At 42.6% G+C, this 16,790-nt stretch overlaps 4 protein-coding genes across 4 annotated transcripts; 1 reads left to right on the top strand and 3 right to left on the bottom strand.

Moving 5' to 3' along the window:
• Positions 1-6: 6 nt before the first annotated feature.
• LOC306790692 (ubiquitin thioesterase OTUB2-like) lies at positions 7-1,694 on the bottom strand. Its single transcript, XM_079287136.1, has 6 exons — positions 1,627-1,694; positions 1,421-1,501; positions 1,189-1,307; positions 1,017-1,101; positions 329-520; positions 7-217 (listed from the first exon to the last, which is right to left on the bottom strand). The coding sequence occupies exons 2-6, from the start codon at positions 1,499-1,501 to the stop codon at positions 11-13; spliced, it is 684 nt and encodes a 227-aa protein (XP_079143262.1). The 5' UTR covers positions 1,627-1,694; the 3' UTR covers positions 7-10.
• Positions 1,695-3,083: 1,389 nt separating this feature from the next.
• Positions 3,084-5,084, bottom strand: ccdc197 (coiled-coil domain containing 197; the record flags this gene model as incomplete). The annotated part of the gene is made up of 9 exons (XM_079286146.1): positions 3,084-3,266; positions 3,356-3,472; positions 3,563-3,673; positions 3,755-3,927; positions 4,055-4,137; positions 4,217-4,374; positions 4,485-4,661; positions 4,831-4,876; positions 4,981-5,084. 9 exons carry the CDS (start codon positions 5,082-5,084, stop codon positions 3,084-3,086), a joined length of 1,152 nt encoding a protein of 383 aa, XP_079142272.1.
• A 4,428-nt stretch (positions 5,085-9,512) lies between these two features.
• LOC306790421 (ankyrin repeat and SOCS box protein 2-like) lies at positions 9,513-12,634 on the top strand (the record flags this gene model as incomplete). The annotated part of the gene is made up of 8 exons (XM_079286675.1): positions 9,513-9,646; positions 9,989-10,158; positions 10,354-10,509; positions 10,593-10,838; positions 10,923-11,094; positions 11,289-11,892; positions 11,976-12,129; positions 12,278-12,634. 8 exons carry the CDS (start codon positions 9,513-9,515, stop codon positions 12,406-12,408), a joined length of 1,767 nt encoding a protein of 588 aa, XP_079142801.1. The 3' UTR covers positions 12,409-12,634.
• A 374-nt stretch (positions 12,635-13,008) lies between these two features.
• LOC306790740 (protein FAM181A-like) lies at positions 13,009-13,785 on the bottom strand (the record flags this gene model as incomplete). Its single annotated transcript, XM_079287221.1, has 1 exon — positions 13,009-13,785. The coding sequence occupies one exon, from the start codon at positions 13,783-13,785 to the stop codon at positions 13,009-13,011; it is 777 nt and encodes a 258-aa protein (XP_079143347.1).
• Between the last annotated feature and the right edge of the window lie 3,005 nt (positions 13,786-16,790).

Below are 16,790 nucleotides of genomic sequence, written 5' to 3'. Positions count from 1 at the left end.
GGGTCTCTGGTCAGTGTTGAGGTCGCGGGTAGAGAATGTTATAGTGTGACGTTTGGTAGAGGAGGTGCAGGGAGGGTTCGGCACCTTCTGGAATGACGTGGTGAGCCAACTGCTGTTCATCGCCCTCCATAGAGACGATGTGGATGCCGATATCCAGGGCCTGTGACAGAGCTAAGATGTCCACGTGATCACACTCCATCGCCATGGTCTCCACCTCCTGAATGAAGAGAGCGAAGACATTACCAAACCTGGCAGTTATATCTCCTTGATTAAAACCTCGGAGCTACTATTTGTTTTCACTAGATGGCAGCGGCACTTTGTTACAAACTTGGTGACAGTAGACTAGTAGATTTGGGGCCTCCACAAAGTTGCAGAAGAACTCCGCCTGGTTTTGCAGGTGCGCTGAAGTGAGCAGCCGCAGATACTGCACCACGCTGTCGGACGTCATCTGCTCATTGAAGAGCCTGAGCAGTGTGTCTTCCTGCTCGTCAGCCTGGCACTGCTCCACTACGTTAACAACCTGCACGAGAACGAGGTATTTACACGCATTGGGTTAAGCTAGTTCTACAAGTGTGCCTCCAATTCTTTTATTTTAATTCCCTGAGATCCATTAGCAGTTCCAATGATGAACTGATGGATGCGTATCCAAAGAACTTCACGATGTCAACAAGTACAATTGGTTTTGACCTGCACTACTTTTACCAAATTAGTCATTACGTGTATAACAGAACCTTCATAGGTAAGGTGACATGTTGCCAGAAGATGGCTTGTGAATGGAATTTAGTTCTGCAGCTGACTCGGGTGTCAGAGATTGACGTCACCATAAAAACATGCCCGAACTAGTAATCTGATTGTATTACTGCTTCTGTAATTTCTGAAGGGTTCGTTCCCAACAATAAATTCCCCTTGTTGCTCACTTGAATGAAGACTTATTTTCTTTTCCAGGCGTATTCAAACTTGGGCTGTACTAACCTTGTACATGATGGTAAGTCTGTAAAAAGAAATGCATTATTTACTGTGTTCAGGTGGTGTTTGAAGGACCTCTCATCAAATCCCGCAGAAGACAAGTCTTCATCGGTTTGAACAATTTTCTCCTTAAACCTGAAAGTCAAACCAATAAGATGTCACCACCTTAAATTTGAGGTGACTTCCGTTTTTTGAGAAATGGCTGTAATGACGTTAACGGACCTCTGCAAAGCCCTGGCATTGTGCAGCACTGACTCCAAGTGTGCGAAGCAGAGGGCTCTGTAGAAGCAGTTTCCATCTCCGCGCACTTGTCTGACGGTGGAAAACTGACCGCTTAAATCCTAACAAAGGACAATAGGTGTGATTATTATGCGACAGTTTGAAGCCTTTAAAAGGGGCGACTGCGCACCTGAAGTAGCCTCTATACGAACCCCACCCCAACTGAATGTCCTACTTTGTATTTGGCACCCGGCGTTTGCTCTGGGAACAGCGAAGAGATGTCCTCTCGGCATGAGACGAGGCTGCCTGCCTCCATCTGTCGAGAAACAAACGGCTTTACCATTTAGTGACCAAACAGCAGTTTTAGGGGTCGACTACCAGCACGACATCCCTTTGTATTTCAACAACATGGAAACAATGTTCGAGAGAAAACGTAATTACAGTGTAGCAAGAATCTGTGCGTCAAAGCTGTGTGTCAAAACATTGTTGCAATCGTATTTCCATTTTCTGGAAACCGGATGTTTGCAGATACCACGTGCTCGTGTTAAAGGGACAGTACAGTGTTTGAGTCAGACCTTCGTAGGAGACTTCATGCAACCGAAAAATGGCAACCCACTATTAACCTCTGCTGCTACAAGTAGAAAGCCTATGTTCAAGATCGTACTTTAGTAAAAGTAGGAGTATAATCAGCATTTATTTTTTCAAATGCTCAAGGTAAAGGTAACGTTACTGCATCACGATCTATGTGATCGATGTCAACCCTGATTTTAATAACTTTATCTGGCCTACAATAACGCCTATTTCTCTGTAGAAACGTTTTGAATCTCTGACGTAACAAGTAGCCTAATTATGGCGGTCACAACATTGTAGTGGAGTAAAAGGTTTAATATGTACCTCTTAAGTGAAGTAGTAGCATAAAATGGAAATACTCAAGTAAAGTACAAGTACGGTATTTAAAAATGATCCTTATATCCTTATATGCTCCTTGGGTAAACATACTCACAGCCTAACAACCCAGATTATTACTGAACATGTGTTGCTACTTTAACCGCATTACCCGGAGGAGTGGCATTGCAACCTGTGATCACTGTCTGCACTAAAGGGCTTTATGAAAACCTGTAGGGCAGGCAGTGTCTGACAACATGGAGCAGGCCAGATTCAGGAATTTGCTTTGCTGCAAATGTTTGGCGTGTTGAGCAAAAACACAAACTATGTGGAACAGAAAATGTAAATGATTGCAGCATTTGTTCCTCGATGATGTGTAGGATTTATAACAGGAAAGTCAGATTCTCTCTGCTGAAATATATTATTTAGTAAAATAACAGGATTTAATCATAGAAAATACAGAATATCACAAAGAATAATTTATTCTACGTAATTTCAAATACTCATTAAATCACAGATCTTTTCTCTGTCGTTTGTATAATCTAAATGTGATAGAAATTGCATACGTACCATTGCATAGGCCGTTTTGATGGGTACTAATTGTTACTTCTTGTCTGACAGCATCATTTGATTGTAAACACATTTTATTTTAAAATGCAACAATGATTACATTCCAAAGACATTTTCTAAATCGTTATGAAATGTTAAATGCAAAACGTGGTGCATCGCATTTTTCACTAAGAGTTTTGAACACTGAAACTCTGTTACACAAACCCCAAAAATCAAACCACTTTTAGATGATGAGAAAAATATCTTAACACAAGGTTTGCTCATATGCTTTTCCCAGAGTTTTAATTTCCATGCATCTCCATTCCTCATCAGCGGACGTAGTTGTCATACTTGTCATGTTGTACTTGTTCTTGTCAAACTACTGCTTCAAAATGAATGTTCACACTCAACAAACTTAGATTACTGGAAGCAGTGACACCATGTTCAATTGTTAAAGTTCCCCATCAACTCATTGTCTCACTCTTTCTACTGACTTTACTTGAACTTTTAATTTGTGTTTTACTGCCGATGCCTTTCATTGACCCCCTCTCTCTTTTGTCGGTCGGAGCTGTCCTACTCGTCATGGCAGAAGACTCCATCAGTCTCCTCGCTCTCCTCTCCGTGTCCGCCTTGTCCAGGATGTACTCCTGAAATCGTACTCTTTGTTCGTTAAAAAGTAGGTAAAGTAACGTTTATTACTACCATATAACAAGCGACTATTTTCTGAAGATATTACCTTCACCATGTCCATCATTGTCAGTATGTTCATGTTTTCCAGAGGTCCATATGTTGATAGATAACACTGCTCTGCAAGATTGTTGATTGCCATAATCAAACGACCCACTTCTTCAACCTGAGTGACAATGGCACATTTAAAAACATTTCTATCCCCAACTCCAATCTGCAAACTAGTCCTTTCCAATTTAGAATCTGGAAAGCATACCTTCTGTCTGTTCAGGCCTTGTTTCATCAGCAGGTCAACCTCTGCCTGCTTGTTTTTCTCTTTGAGGGTTTCTAACTCACTCTGGAGTTCAGACAGTTCCTTATTGGCCATCTACAACACACATGCAAACTCCAATAGGTCGTTCATTCAAGCATTGACAATTGAATGTGTGTGTGTGTGTGTGTGTCTGACCATTGTTTTAATACTGTGCTCCTGCTTCATGATCAGCAGTTGTTGCTGGCCCTGCTCCACCTCCTCCTCCAGACGCCACAAACGCTGCAGCAGCTGCCGGTGGGTGATGGACAGGATCTCGTGGCGCCGAATGAAGGGCGTCACCAAAGATTCAGCCCCATGATCAAGGTAAGCTGAAAGACATTGTGCAGTTTGGTCCAGCTTACTGCCAGTGTGTAATTAACTCATTAGGATAAGCAGAACAGATTCATGTAAGTTTTGTTATGGATCTTATGGCCAATAAGAGTCCGTTTAACTTACTGCTGGGGAAATGATCTATTGTTTTCATCAAGTAGTCCTCATAGATTTTGTATTTTGACATTCTCTCCTTTAAAACTTGCTTTCTGTGAATTGAGATATGAAAACTGAGGTTAAAAGTGACGGCGTGATGGTTGCATTAAGGCGTCGGTTGAGAGTTCTCACCTTGCTCTAAGTTGTTTCAGGTGATCTGTCAGATCTTCTATCTCTCTCTGTTTAGAAATGTTCAGCTCAAGTGCAGCCTCATAATTCTTCAGCGCTCTGCGTCGCTTCACTTCATTTTCAGCCACAAACTTCTCAAACTTCATCACCCTCTCTTTAGTCTGGGTGAAAATACAGATCCCAAAGGTATTTATATTGGCCAGTGTCATCAGTGGATCTCTAGAGCATAATCATTCATGCTTTCAAGTAGTTTCAGGGGGTTTAAATTCACCTGCTGCTGTTTTAGTTCCAGGTCAGACCTTCTCTGAGCTAGAGCCTCCACGCGGTTCTTAAACTCCTGTCGTTTGAGTGCGAGTTGCTGGTTCACTTTGTCCAACTCAGCCTGTTTCTTCAGAACCAGGGTCTTTTGCAAAGTGTTCACTCCTGCCTCAAGGATTCTGCTGGAAGTCTAAACATCGAATAAACACTCAAACTCTGTCCATGCAAACTATCTTTAAAAAAAGAGTGTCATCACAGCCCACGAAACCTAATTTTCTGTGTCATTATTTTAATATTCTATTTCCTAAAGTTTCCTAGGTCATCATTTTTTAACAGCATGCTTACTTATTCTGTCTCACCTCTGTCACAACAGGTAGGTAGTTGACATTTTCCTCCTTTCTGTGTCTGATGAGAAATTGATTTTCAGAACAATTCAATCGACACATTTATAAATGGGTTTAAGAGGAACAAAGTTGGCCTCCGATTGTATTCTACAAGCACCGGCCTACCTGGTGTCGTGCAGTTGTGTTACAAAAATGTTTCTTCTTCTTTTTTCCACCGTCAGTCTCAGTCGGGGGTTGCTGTCATTTAGGATAGGCAGGGAGGACGTCATCATGTTTGTTTGTTGTTGTTGTTTTTTGCAAATATATTGTCCAGTAATCCTGGTGAGTAAACAAGTGCTGCAGTTATTCCACGTTCGGGTGAGACCAGAAAGTCTGTACCGGATGTTTTCCTGGATTTGTGTTGCAGTTTCCTTGGAACCGCGTGCGAGGCAACAGAGAATGTGCAGGGATCGTTTCTCCGTTGTCATGGCAACTGCCAGATGGGAGGTTTCTGTTTCAGTGAGTTGAATGAGAGCAACGTGTGCATAGAAACGAAATCGTTACAGGTCCGGCACGAGGAGAACGTGAAGAGCGCTCACTCCGTTCCAATTTCAGAGAACCGAGTCCCCAGACTCTGCTGAAGTCCAGAGAGGGTTTGGGATGCACCCCATTATCAACTCTGTGAAAAGCTCACATGATACACTACTCTGCAGACTTTACCAGCGAAATACGTTCCAGTTGACCAGGTATTGACATTGAAATAATAATAAAAGCATAATTAAGAAAATAAAGTCTGCTGCTTTGGCAACTTTGTGTTAAAGATCCCATTCAGACATGTTCTAGACATACAGTATGCACATACTCTGCTTTGAATTGTAATTTCTGTCTGATACATTATTTTGACAAAAAAGTAGAACCAGAATACCGTAGCAAATTATTCTCCTTATCCCTCGCTGAAAAGTCCAGATTTGTTGAATATAGATAGATAGATAGATAGATAGAGAGATAGATAGATAGATAGATAGATAGATAGATAGATAGATAGATAGATAGATAGATAGATAGATAGATAGATAGATATTCATCCCGCAAGGGGAGATTTGTTTGTTTAAAGTATAAAAAAGTAAAAATAATAAATGTAAAAAATGCACAGTATATACAATGAAATAGTATAGTATTAGATTAACTAACTAAACAGTAGTTTAGTTTCCCAAATAATATGCTAATTCAATTTCAAAAGTTGAACTGGTGGATGCAAAATGTCTATATCACTGACCGGTCCGTTCTCAATCTAAGTTGCATGTTGAACCATGATTTGCAAACAAACTTCACCAAATCATGCTCAATGTGCGTGTCTTAAATCCAGATTTGAGGTCAGCACAGAGAAACCTTCTCCCTTCAGGGGATGAATATGGAAACAGCCTCCTGGTGTTCAACTCTGCATGTACATCATTCTGACGGTCAAACATCAAAGGGAAGTCACAATGAGAATTTTAAGCACACATTCTCAAGTGGAGGGACTTATAGTTTTATCGAGCTTTTTTCATATATAGTGGACATTGACATATGAAACATCATTACATGAAAGGCAAAGGGTAAATTAATAAAATGCACGATGGTTACATCTGCATTAGTTTTACCAATAGACCATTTTCCTAAAAGACAATTTGACTTGAGAAAGCAGGAAAACCGCAGGTGTAATCACTGACGAGACTTGCTGACGCACTTAAACGAGACAGAGGCAATGTTAACGATGCTGACTACACCTTTAAAGTGTTGCAATTAAACACCACCTCTCAGTATCAGCACTATCTCCTCTCTTCTCAAACAACTAATCCTTCCTTAAGTGCTTATTCAACTTCCATTTATATTAATAAGGGTAGAAGGATCAATATGGATTTTATATCTTCTAGTTTGTATATAAAAGTACATGTACATCTTATCTATACACATTTATTGATGTATGTGATGATCGCTTAGAGATAACTGCCATAAACGTATTAGGTTTATTTTTATGGATGTACGGCAGGAACTAGTGTATCTGTAGTTCCTGTCACATTTAATGTGAACATAAAAGCAACCGGCAGTAAACCACAATTCGTTTTGTGGGTACTGGCTGTTCTTTTTGCATAACCTGGAATCAGAGAATGAGACCATATAGTTGAAAACAAGTTTGTATTCATCGGCCAAAACAATGTGAGATTCCTCAGAAATGTGGAAACAGCCTCAGAGTAGTCTGGTTCCTCCAGCTGTAAATAGACTTGCTGATAGACGCGTCAGTGTAAACCAGAGGCAACTTCCAGTTTTGTTGCAGGAAGCATTCTTCACAAACACTTCCGAAGAAGGGATGGTGAAACAAAAATCAGCTGTCATTGTGTGCACACTTCATCATGTCAAGCCAGTAAGAGCGAATACAGCAGAAGGATACTCATCTCTCTTGTTATGCAGGTAGATCAACATGTTTGTAATGTTAAAGCAACTTCTTTGAATGAGGACGAGGAACACTGACACGTGGTGAGATGCAGTCTTTGAATTATAAGCTTTAAAGGTACATTTGATACACTTGGTCTTCAAAATCTCTCCTCTTTCTGTGTGTGTTTTATCTTTGTTTAAAAATAAACAGTGTTTTCTTAAACCATTAAGAAACCACTTGCTCATAGTTGAGCAAATAAACGCTAACTCCAACGTTATGTGTTGTTCTTGTGCCAACTTTCCGCTGCATAACTCACTGTAACACCACACACGACCTCACCTCAGCGTTGCCTCTAGAGCTGCAGAATCAAGTGGAATCAAACACAGTTGAACATGCCCTTAAAAGGCATCTATCCTCATTGCCTGAGCTGCTGCTCGCTGATGTCTACAAGTGCAGATTTCAGCTCTGTCAAAGGATCTTGGTCTTTAATTCACACAGTGTGACTGTAGAGTATGTGTGTTGACGCAGGTTTGTGCATTTGCTTATGTAATTGTTCAGACTCTGTTGGTCTGGATCATCAGGCTCATCTCTGGTCTATGAAGAAGACAGCAGCACGCTGTTGGATGTCTCAGTCCTCAGACTGGACAACACATCTCCTCCTGTGATGATCGCAGTCAGCAGATCCAGGTCTCTTTACCAGAGACTAAACAACGATATCAAGGACAGGCTGGCTGTCTACTCCCTGAGTCGCCACACTTCCGCCAACTCAACAGTAAACCTGCCCAGGTGAGGAAAGATCATATTACTTTATGACTCACCTTTTTTAAGACAAGTACTGTATAGTATGCAAATGTCTTGTAATAAAACAACCCTGAATAATCCATTTGAAATCTTGAAATCAGTCTTTTTGTGTGGTTAGTAACGGCATGTGTTTATAATTTTCTATATGAATTGTAGTATTTTATAAATGGCATGGTTATAAGTTGTCACAACAATGGATCAGCATAATTAGTCTTCAAAACAAAAAAAACAAAGAACACTACTATGTCTGCGCTGAATATTTGAAGTACAAACTTTGGTGTTTGTGAACTTGTTTAAATAAATGTGGCTCAGTACAGGTGACTGTTATCTCTGGTTCAAGGGAAGGGAAATAACTACTCATGTCTAAACAAACTAAATAGCTCCACAGTATTTGAGTGGTTAACATAATCTGGAAGTAAATTGTTACAAAAAGATGTTCAATTGTTAAAAAAATGTTCAGCTAACTTTGAGAATACACACACAAAGAAAAGTATTTAAAAGAAAAACCACTGCTCAATTCCTTATTGCCTGCAGGAGGCCTGTGAGTGTGCAGCAGCCATCATTTTCTACAAGCAGACATTGAAGTACATCTGCAGGCAGAAACTGCTTCTGCTATTACTTTAATTGATGCCATAGATCAGCATGTGGTCTGTCAATGAAAAAAAAACTCCCTCTTGTGGAGAAACTGCAGCCCCCTCAAAGTGGTATAGTGCGGAAAGTACAAGCAGTGCTTCACATTTAAAAAAATGTCATGAACATGAATAATTATGTAACTGTGCCCAACTGACTCAAACAGAACCTGATGTTTTTTACCGGAGTTATAGTTTTGCCTGAACTATGCAGCCACATTTTCAAAAGTTGGGAAACAATTCAAATATAATTGCACAATTAAATCAATAAAATGTCAAAACAAAAAGTCAAAAAGGTTGTGTGTATAAGGATCAGTGGGGGAATTCAGACTCGTGGTCCCAGTATTTCTAAAGTCTTACAGCCCTGATTGTACAGTCCATTTGATTATAGCAGCTATATACCTCCTCTCTTCACAACAATGAAGGACATAACAGCAATATTTATTAAATAGCATTCTCTGTGGATACAGTCCAGGACTGCAATGTCTGTGGCGTCCTGTCTGTGTCTCTAATCTTCCGTAGTACTCATTGGTATCCCACGCTGTGTTTTTCCTCTTGTACGAGCCTATTCTTCCAAAAGTACGCTTTAAGATGACTGTTTTTATGAACTGATTGTTTAATGTGGAAACCAGCCAATTAAATAAAGGCTTCGTGTGCAAAGAAAGACATCTCGGCCTCATTATCTTCAGTGCTGTCCGCCTTATCTCTGGATGTCCGAGTCTCTTGACATATATGGATAAAGCCGTCACTCTGCCGCCTGACAATGTCCCAAAATAATCTGAGACGGCACAGCTGAGCCCCGCTTGGCGCTGCTGCGCCGCTCCGCCGCCACGTTGTGAGAGGAAACACTGCAGTGAAATCTCTCATCATCAGCAATGACGAAATTCATCTATTCCGAATACTTATCTCAGTTCCGTAATGCTGGAGGCAAATGCAATAATGTCATGTCGCGACTGCGAGGAGATAGGAGGAGAGGAGACAGACAGAGCGACGCAGCGTCAGAGGCGGAGTGAGTCTTTTGTTGACTGCGCGTGTGTGTGTGTGTGTGTGTGTGTGTGTGTGTGTGTGCGCGCGCGCGCGTGTGTGTGTGTTGGGGGACCTTCTGCTCAACTGAGGACTCCTGTGTAACTGTTGTAGAATATGAGTAGGAAATATTCGATTTTGATGAAATGAATAACATATTATACCAGTTAGAATTGTTTATTGTATTGTAGTATATTATTATTTTTATCACCTAAATATAAATATTGGCGATCTCATGGTTGCATCAAAACTGCAGCGCTCACACCGTGATGTTGTCTGATTGTGTTGAGGTGTATGTCAATTCAAGTGTTTTTTCTCTCCTTTTAAGGGATGTTGAGCCAGTGGTCTTTGCCATCAGGAGAGGGGAAGTGAAGGCTGTTCATGATCTGGCAACATCCGCTCCTATCAGCCTGCTGAAGGAGAACAAAGATGGCTGGATACCTCTGCATGATGCTGCCTTCTCGGGACAGACAGAGTGCTTGAAGATCATACTGAGGGGTACGACATTAAAAGCGGTATTAAGGGCATGTACATTTGTTCTGTTTGAATAGCATGCGCTCAGAGTGACAATATGGGAACGATACCATAGACATATCTGTTCAAACAGGCGTTTTGATGCTCTGTTTGTACACTCTCAAAAAACAAAACGAGTCACCAAACTGGTTTGTGTGATATGAATATTTTCTGCACCAGCCCATCCAGGATCGGTAGACAAACGTACCTTGCAGGAGCAGACGGCCCTGCTGCTCGCTGTGTCTTGTGAACACTTGTCATGTGTGCAGTGCCTTCTGGAGACGGGCGCCGACCCCGACATCAGCAGCAAGAACAAAGAAACCCCTCTGTTCAAAGGTACAGCAGGGTTCTACACAACAGAACTATTCAGAAACTATAGATAACCGTATAACAGCCAAATGACTTGTCTGTTTCTGTAGCTTGCGAGCTGGAGGATATGGACATGGTGAGCCTCCTTCTTACCCATGGGGCCACTGTGAACCAGCGGTGTGGTCAGGGTTGGACAGCCCTCCATGAGGCCGTGTCCAGGAACAACACAGAGATCTGTGAGATACTAATAAGAGCCGGGGCCGCAATCAATCCACCTAATACTTACAGCATCACACCACTCATTGTAGCAGCTCAGCGAGGACAGATGAGGGCGCTCTGCTACCTTATTGGAAAAGGTATCTTTCTGCACAAAAATATGACTCCTTTTAATGTTTCTAATCACCATTTCAAGGTTATAAAAGACCCATGCTTCTCTGTAGGTGCAGATGTGAACATGCAGACGTGTGATGGGGGCACAGCTCTGCATGAGGCTAGTAAAAATGGCCACAAGGAAAGCGTTGCAGTGCTGTTGACTAAAAATGCAGATGCCAACAAACCCACCAACTCAGGACTGCTGCCGCTGCATATTGCTGCCCAATTCGGACACCATGAGTAAGTAACTTGTTGATGAGGTATTACTACAACAGAAAACACTGCCGAAGTTGCAATATTTGTATTCAGCTACAAAATGTGTTGTTATAATGTACAATAGAGTGGTTATTATGAATAAGGCCATGACGAGAGTTTTAGAAAACGGCTTAGTATTTGTTGTCTTCATGTATTTTGTGTCCTCACTCTGTGTGCAGGATCGTGTCCCTGCTTGTCTCAGTGACAAGTCGAGCCAGGCTCCGGCACAGTTGCATCAGCCCCCTCCACCTAGCAGCAGAGCACAACAGACACACCGTGGCAGCTGTGCTGCTCAAGACAGGCGCAGATGTAAACGCCACACTGGCCGACAGTCGCTCCATCCAGTACGCTGATCGACGAGCAACAGCTCTCTACTTTGCAATTGCCAACGGCAGCACCGAGACGGCAGAGGTGTTACTGAACGCTGGCGCTAATCTTAGTCTGGACCCAGTCAGTCCTCTACTGATGGCTGTGCGGCAGGGCTGTGTCAGCACTGTGTCTTTACTGCTGGAGAGAGGGGCCGATGTCAACGCCAGAATACCCTCCTACGCCCCGATGTTTCCCGCTGTTGTTGCCCTTTGCATGAATAATTTGCCTCTACTCAAGTGTCTTTTGGACAATGGCTGTGATGCCCTCTCCTGTTTTACCTGTGCATACGGCTGTGCCCCTCACCCAACATCAGGAGGATCCCACATAAGAACAGTTGGCAGCAACAGAATTGTTTTGCAGAATGACAATATGCTTCCTTTAAACTGCAGTGAGCCACCAGAAAGAGCAACACAGGTGTGGAAAATAGGCAAAAGCAGTGTCTGGGATTTTACAAGAACTGAAATGTTCTTTCTAAGTGTATTTTTTTCCCTTTTCAGTTCTGTGAGTGGATCTCAACAGCCGTCATGTGTAAATGGGCAGGACCGATCATCGACTTGCTGCTGGAGCATGTCGGTCATGTTCAGCTTTGCAGCAAGCTCACTGAACAGCTGGACAGCCGAGAAGAATGGCTCGCTGTTAAGAGGAAGTCATGTAAGCATCTGACAAAATCGTATCATCCTGACATGCAAACGTGTCTCTTTCTGTCTTTCACTTCCTCACACATGCATACAACGTAAATGTGGTCTACAATTATGCAAGCGACAATCCTCTTGATCTTTTCTCTTTGTCCTGTCCACAGCGTCACCTCGTCCACTGCTGCACCTTTGCAGATTTAGGATTCGGACCCAAATGGGGAGACACAGACTGAAATCTCTCACAAGTCTACCTCTGCCAGACAGACTGATCAGATACCTGAGCCTGGCTGACTGACTTTAATCTGAACTTCAAGCAATGTAGGCATCATAGCTGTGACTAAATTTATCAATTTGTTTCTTTTTTTAGCTTCATCGCATATATTTTATCTCTGGATGCATTTCTCTATGTGTAAAACATCTATTTATAACATATGTAAAATGTGCATAATAAATTTCTTTAATCTGTCCGTCATAGTGTTTTGCAGTTTCACAGAAACACTCAATGAAAGCAAAAATAATCTAATGCCCAAAGGAGTTCTCCAGGGAAGTTGAATCATTTATTTAAAAATAAAAGTCACTGTTTCAAATGGGCCTATCTATCATACATTACTTTGACAAAGAAAAAAGCAATCCATGTCCCACATTCTATTCTCATAGTTGAAAGACAAAAGTAAAACAGGATGTGCTCATTCATTCGCTGACTTTTCTATTCTGCAAGTGCAACTTAGCCCTTTAGATTTAAACAATAAAAATAGATTACGTTTCCAATAAGTGCTCGAGGAAGTGTCTCATGTACAAATGTTGAAAAATGAAGAGTTGTCTTTGTAGAATGCAACAAGAACATAATTAGTCCTATTTACACATTTTGGGTGTGACTGCTCCATTAGTAGGGTAATTAAATGAATCCAAACACACTGAAGATCGGTGACTGGACGGTGGGTTTGGTCGGTATGGGTTTGACCACAACGTGCGTGTGGATTTTCTGTCCATAAGGATGCTCAGGTCTCTCTGTCTCTGCAGCTTTAGTCCACAGTCCCAGCGGCGGATGTGGGACAACAATGTGACTGTGGAGGACCTGGTGTCCGTGGTACTGGAAGGGGCAGCAGCCGCACACATTTACGCAGTGGTGAGAGGTCAGGTCCAATTTCAGCGTCTCTTTATCCGCAGAGCTGCGCCGACTGGACGCCGAGAGAGCGGCCTTTGTATCATCCTTATCGCAACTCCTTTTCCTCTTGTCATTCTCACTGCCCTCGGAAGTGCCTGCATGGTTCCTTTTTAATCCTAAATATGAGTGCTCCCTCTTAGTTGGGGTCAATTTAGGTTCCTCCCAAAACGAGGCTGGTAGTTGGCGTTTCCTCATGGGCACCTGCTCCACGGCGCTCCCCACATTCTCCGCACATTGCGCATCCGAACCGGCCTTCTCCGTGACCTTCACACTCTGGTGACCAGTCCCCACTGGTTTGGCGCACCCATACTCAGCAGACCTGTGCGTGTGGCATCTCGGGACTCTGGAGTACTTTTGGGAGAATCGCTTCAGTTGTTTCTGCAGATACTTCCTGTGATCCACGGAGCGTCTGCACGGAGCTGACTTGTCCAAGGCCGCTTTGATATCGCTGGATGCCAAATTCACAAAATTTAGCAACGTCTTTACTTCACTGTCTGCGTTTGCCATATTTGCAAAGGTTTTGATTAAATCAGTCCATGTTGGATATTGTAGTCCACCATCAAGATCTAAAGGGAAATCAGAAAAACAATTTAGGATTTGCGCAATTGCACATTTTTCTTTTTAAAGGAATTCTGCAACCAAACCTAAACTGAATGTGATGGTTCTCAGTTGATATTTGTTCAGAGTAATAATAACCCATTGCTCACCACTGCTGGATGGCTCCAGACTCACTCCAAGCCACAGTCCAAGCACAGACTTCCCTCCAGGCTGAGCACTTCAACAAGTTGAATGAATATAAACTCCTTGTAGTTGTGGTGCTTCCCTTGAACCAATCAGCGACCCCAGGCCCCTCACAATGCACCCAATCAGCCTCCAAGCGCCCTGGTATCGAGTTCTTCACCATTGCAAATTGTTGTCATGGATACCTGGAAAAAAGCCGCTGAGGGGATGCGATATTTCTCCTGCACGGTGATTTCCGCGCGTTGGCCAAACATCTCCTAAAAGCCGGAGTGCGCATGAATAAAAATGAGCGCAAGTTTTGCTGAAATAGGCATGCATTCTAACTTTATCTTGGAGCGGTTAAAGTTTAGTCTTAAATATAGATAACCCCCCCCCCCCCCTACCCTCCCCAAGAGTGATGTCAGCTGTAGGATTTGGTGAGGGGAGCATCTAAAGAGTGCATAACCATGGAAAGGGGCTTGAACGCTCAAGAATCTTGTCTTTCTGTTTGCCCCCTCAATCGAGCGACACAAAGGCTGAATTACTCATTCAAACCTCGCGGGACAAAGGAAAGGAGCTGGATAGCACTCCTGCATTTGTAGTCAAACATTTAGAGACTCAAATCGAGTCGTCATGAAGGAGAAAGAGTCGGACAAAGCCCATAGAATTGCCATCAGCAAACATTTTCCTGTGTCATATTATGGGGTCTCCATGGCTCCCTCTGGCCCGCGGACAATAGCACAAGTTTGCACACTCGAATACTGTCACCCTGCCAACGGCAACAAGGGCCCAAAACAGGACAATCCCCAGAGAAAGCATGGGCTCCGCGGGGAAGGTTGCAATGGAGGAGGAAAAGGGGACTTGTGAAATGCTAATTGAGCTTCATCCCCTTATTGAAGTGAAAAAGAGTACCTATCGTCCCATTGAACCGCAGCAGCAGAGGACTGAAATGCGAGGAAACTGTTTGTCTGGTAAGTAACACCTCATGCTTGTGCACTGCTACCCTGAAATCATTATCTGAACCACTCCAGCACCAGATCATTTTTGAAAAACATTCTGCAGTCTACATCGAGGCTACAGGCCATTTATTCCGAGGGAGCTGCAGCCAACATGATTGATTGCCTCATTCACTCCGTTTGGGGTTGTCTGAGGAGAGCCCCGCAGGTCTATATGTGCTCTGACTGGTCTATCTTTTTAGGCAGTGCATCCCTCTTGTTCTGGAGAGGCAATGGGACCCTATTGTCCTCCTCTCTTCTTCTTCCTTTCACCTCTCTGTTCAGCTGAAAAGGCCAATTAACAATGGGGCTCCCCTCCCCTGGCCTGTCACCCCACTCCGGTGCTTTTGAAGTGAGGGAGAAAGAGGAAGCATAGTGGCATCCTTAAATCCCACAATGTGACGCTGTCCTGGTGCCAAGACAGGTGGACGAAATGTTTGTCGAGGATTGAGCTGATTTATGGGACTTCTGAAAAACACTGAGCCAAATGACAATATTCACGAATTTCTTTATTTACCTTTATACTTTAATCCAATTGTAGAGGGTCATGGGAGTCTGCACAGGGAAAGCAACATACAAGTTGAAGTGTCACTTTAACTGCTGCATGTGCACCCAAGATATGGACCTGACTTGCATATCTTGGGAGCGCAAGCTGCCACTGAGAAAAGGTTGCAGTCAGGGAGTGTTTTGGGTCTCCAATGATGCAGTTGTGTTTTCTCTCTATTTTACTTTTGTAAAAAACATATTTGAATTGTGATAGAAATGACAGATGAAATCTGCAGATACAAAATAAGAACAGATGAGTTTGCAATTAATAGAAACCTCTAGAAGAACAAAAATCCAGCAATGTAAAATATCCAACTTCAGACAAAAATGCACTTTCTGTCCTTTCCACTGTACTGTATCCACTTGTTCCAATGATCTGTTAATATGTTTACAGAGCACCTAAATCGCGTGTTGCCAGACTTTCCCACTAGATGGCAATCTACCGCCACAATGATACAGCCAAGCTGTGCTTATACAATGAAGGAGAAACACACATAAATGCAGTTCATTTGCTCTCAACATTGTTATCCCTTGAATGACAAACGGTTTTCAAATCTCTTTTTGTTTGGTGCAAATCATATGTCTGTGCTCTGTTTGTTTTCCAGAGATGCTGATTAAATATCGCAGCAAGAATAATAACGCTGAAAGACCACAGTCATTTTATTAAGAGGTTTTCTTATCTGAGTTTAAAAGGGCAGTGATGTATGTTGTGGCAGATTGCTGTTGGAAGGAGGTGAGGCAGCAGGAAGGAACCAGGAGGATGTAGTGCTTTCCTCTTCTCAGATAATCGATACTGGGACAGAGAGGATGGACAAGCTGAACCTCCAGGCACACTATACGTCAAATCCAGGCCTGCTCTATACTTCAGAAACTCTGAGAAATCCCTTCATTGTAAGCACAAATGCAGTTCAGCATCATATGTGGATTTTCCACTCCAAAAGTCATCTGCTCTTGTGCATCAGCTCGCCCCATTACTGTCGGTGAAGAGCTTTTATAGGCAAGAGATGTGATAAATGCTCAGCTGACCAAAAGGCTGTCGGGCTAGATGCTTATTCCATTGATCTTAATCCAAAGTAGTTTGAATATTGGCTCGGATGCTGTTTGTGTTATTTGGAAAAAGCAGACTGTGACACAATTGGCTGTCACTTCTGTTATTTAAACCACAAGCAATACTTTCAAACATAAGGCATGTGGGTAAAGCAAATTATTGTGGATTCATGAAACATGAGTAAGCAATGAAAATGTCATACA

Source organism: Melanostigma gelatinosum (genome assembly GCF_949748355.1).
Source record: "Melanostigma gelatinosum genome assembly, chromosome: 16".
NCBI lineage: Eukaryota > Metazoa > Chordata > Actinopteri > Perciformes > Zoarcidae > Melanostigma > Melanostigma gelatinosum.
This window is presented reverse-complemented; position numbering and strand designations above follow the sequence as displayed.

Bases quoted from the DNA above. Each gene is read 5' to 3' on its own strand.
- LOC306790692 (XM_079287136.1), bottom strand. From the start codon at position 1,501: ATGGAGGCAGGCAGCCTCGTCTCATGCCGAGAGGACATCTCTTCGCTG. The intron at 1,102-1,188 runs GTCCGTTAACGT...TTTGACTTTCAG, and splicing joins AATGCCAGGGCTTTGCAGAG to GTTTAAGGAGAAAATTGTTC. The intron at 521-1,016 runs GTAAATAATGCA...GTTCTCGTGCAG, and splicing joins TCAAACACCACCTGAACACA to GTTGTTAACGTAGTGGAGCA.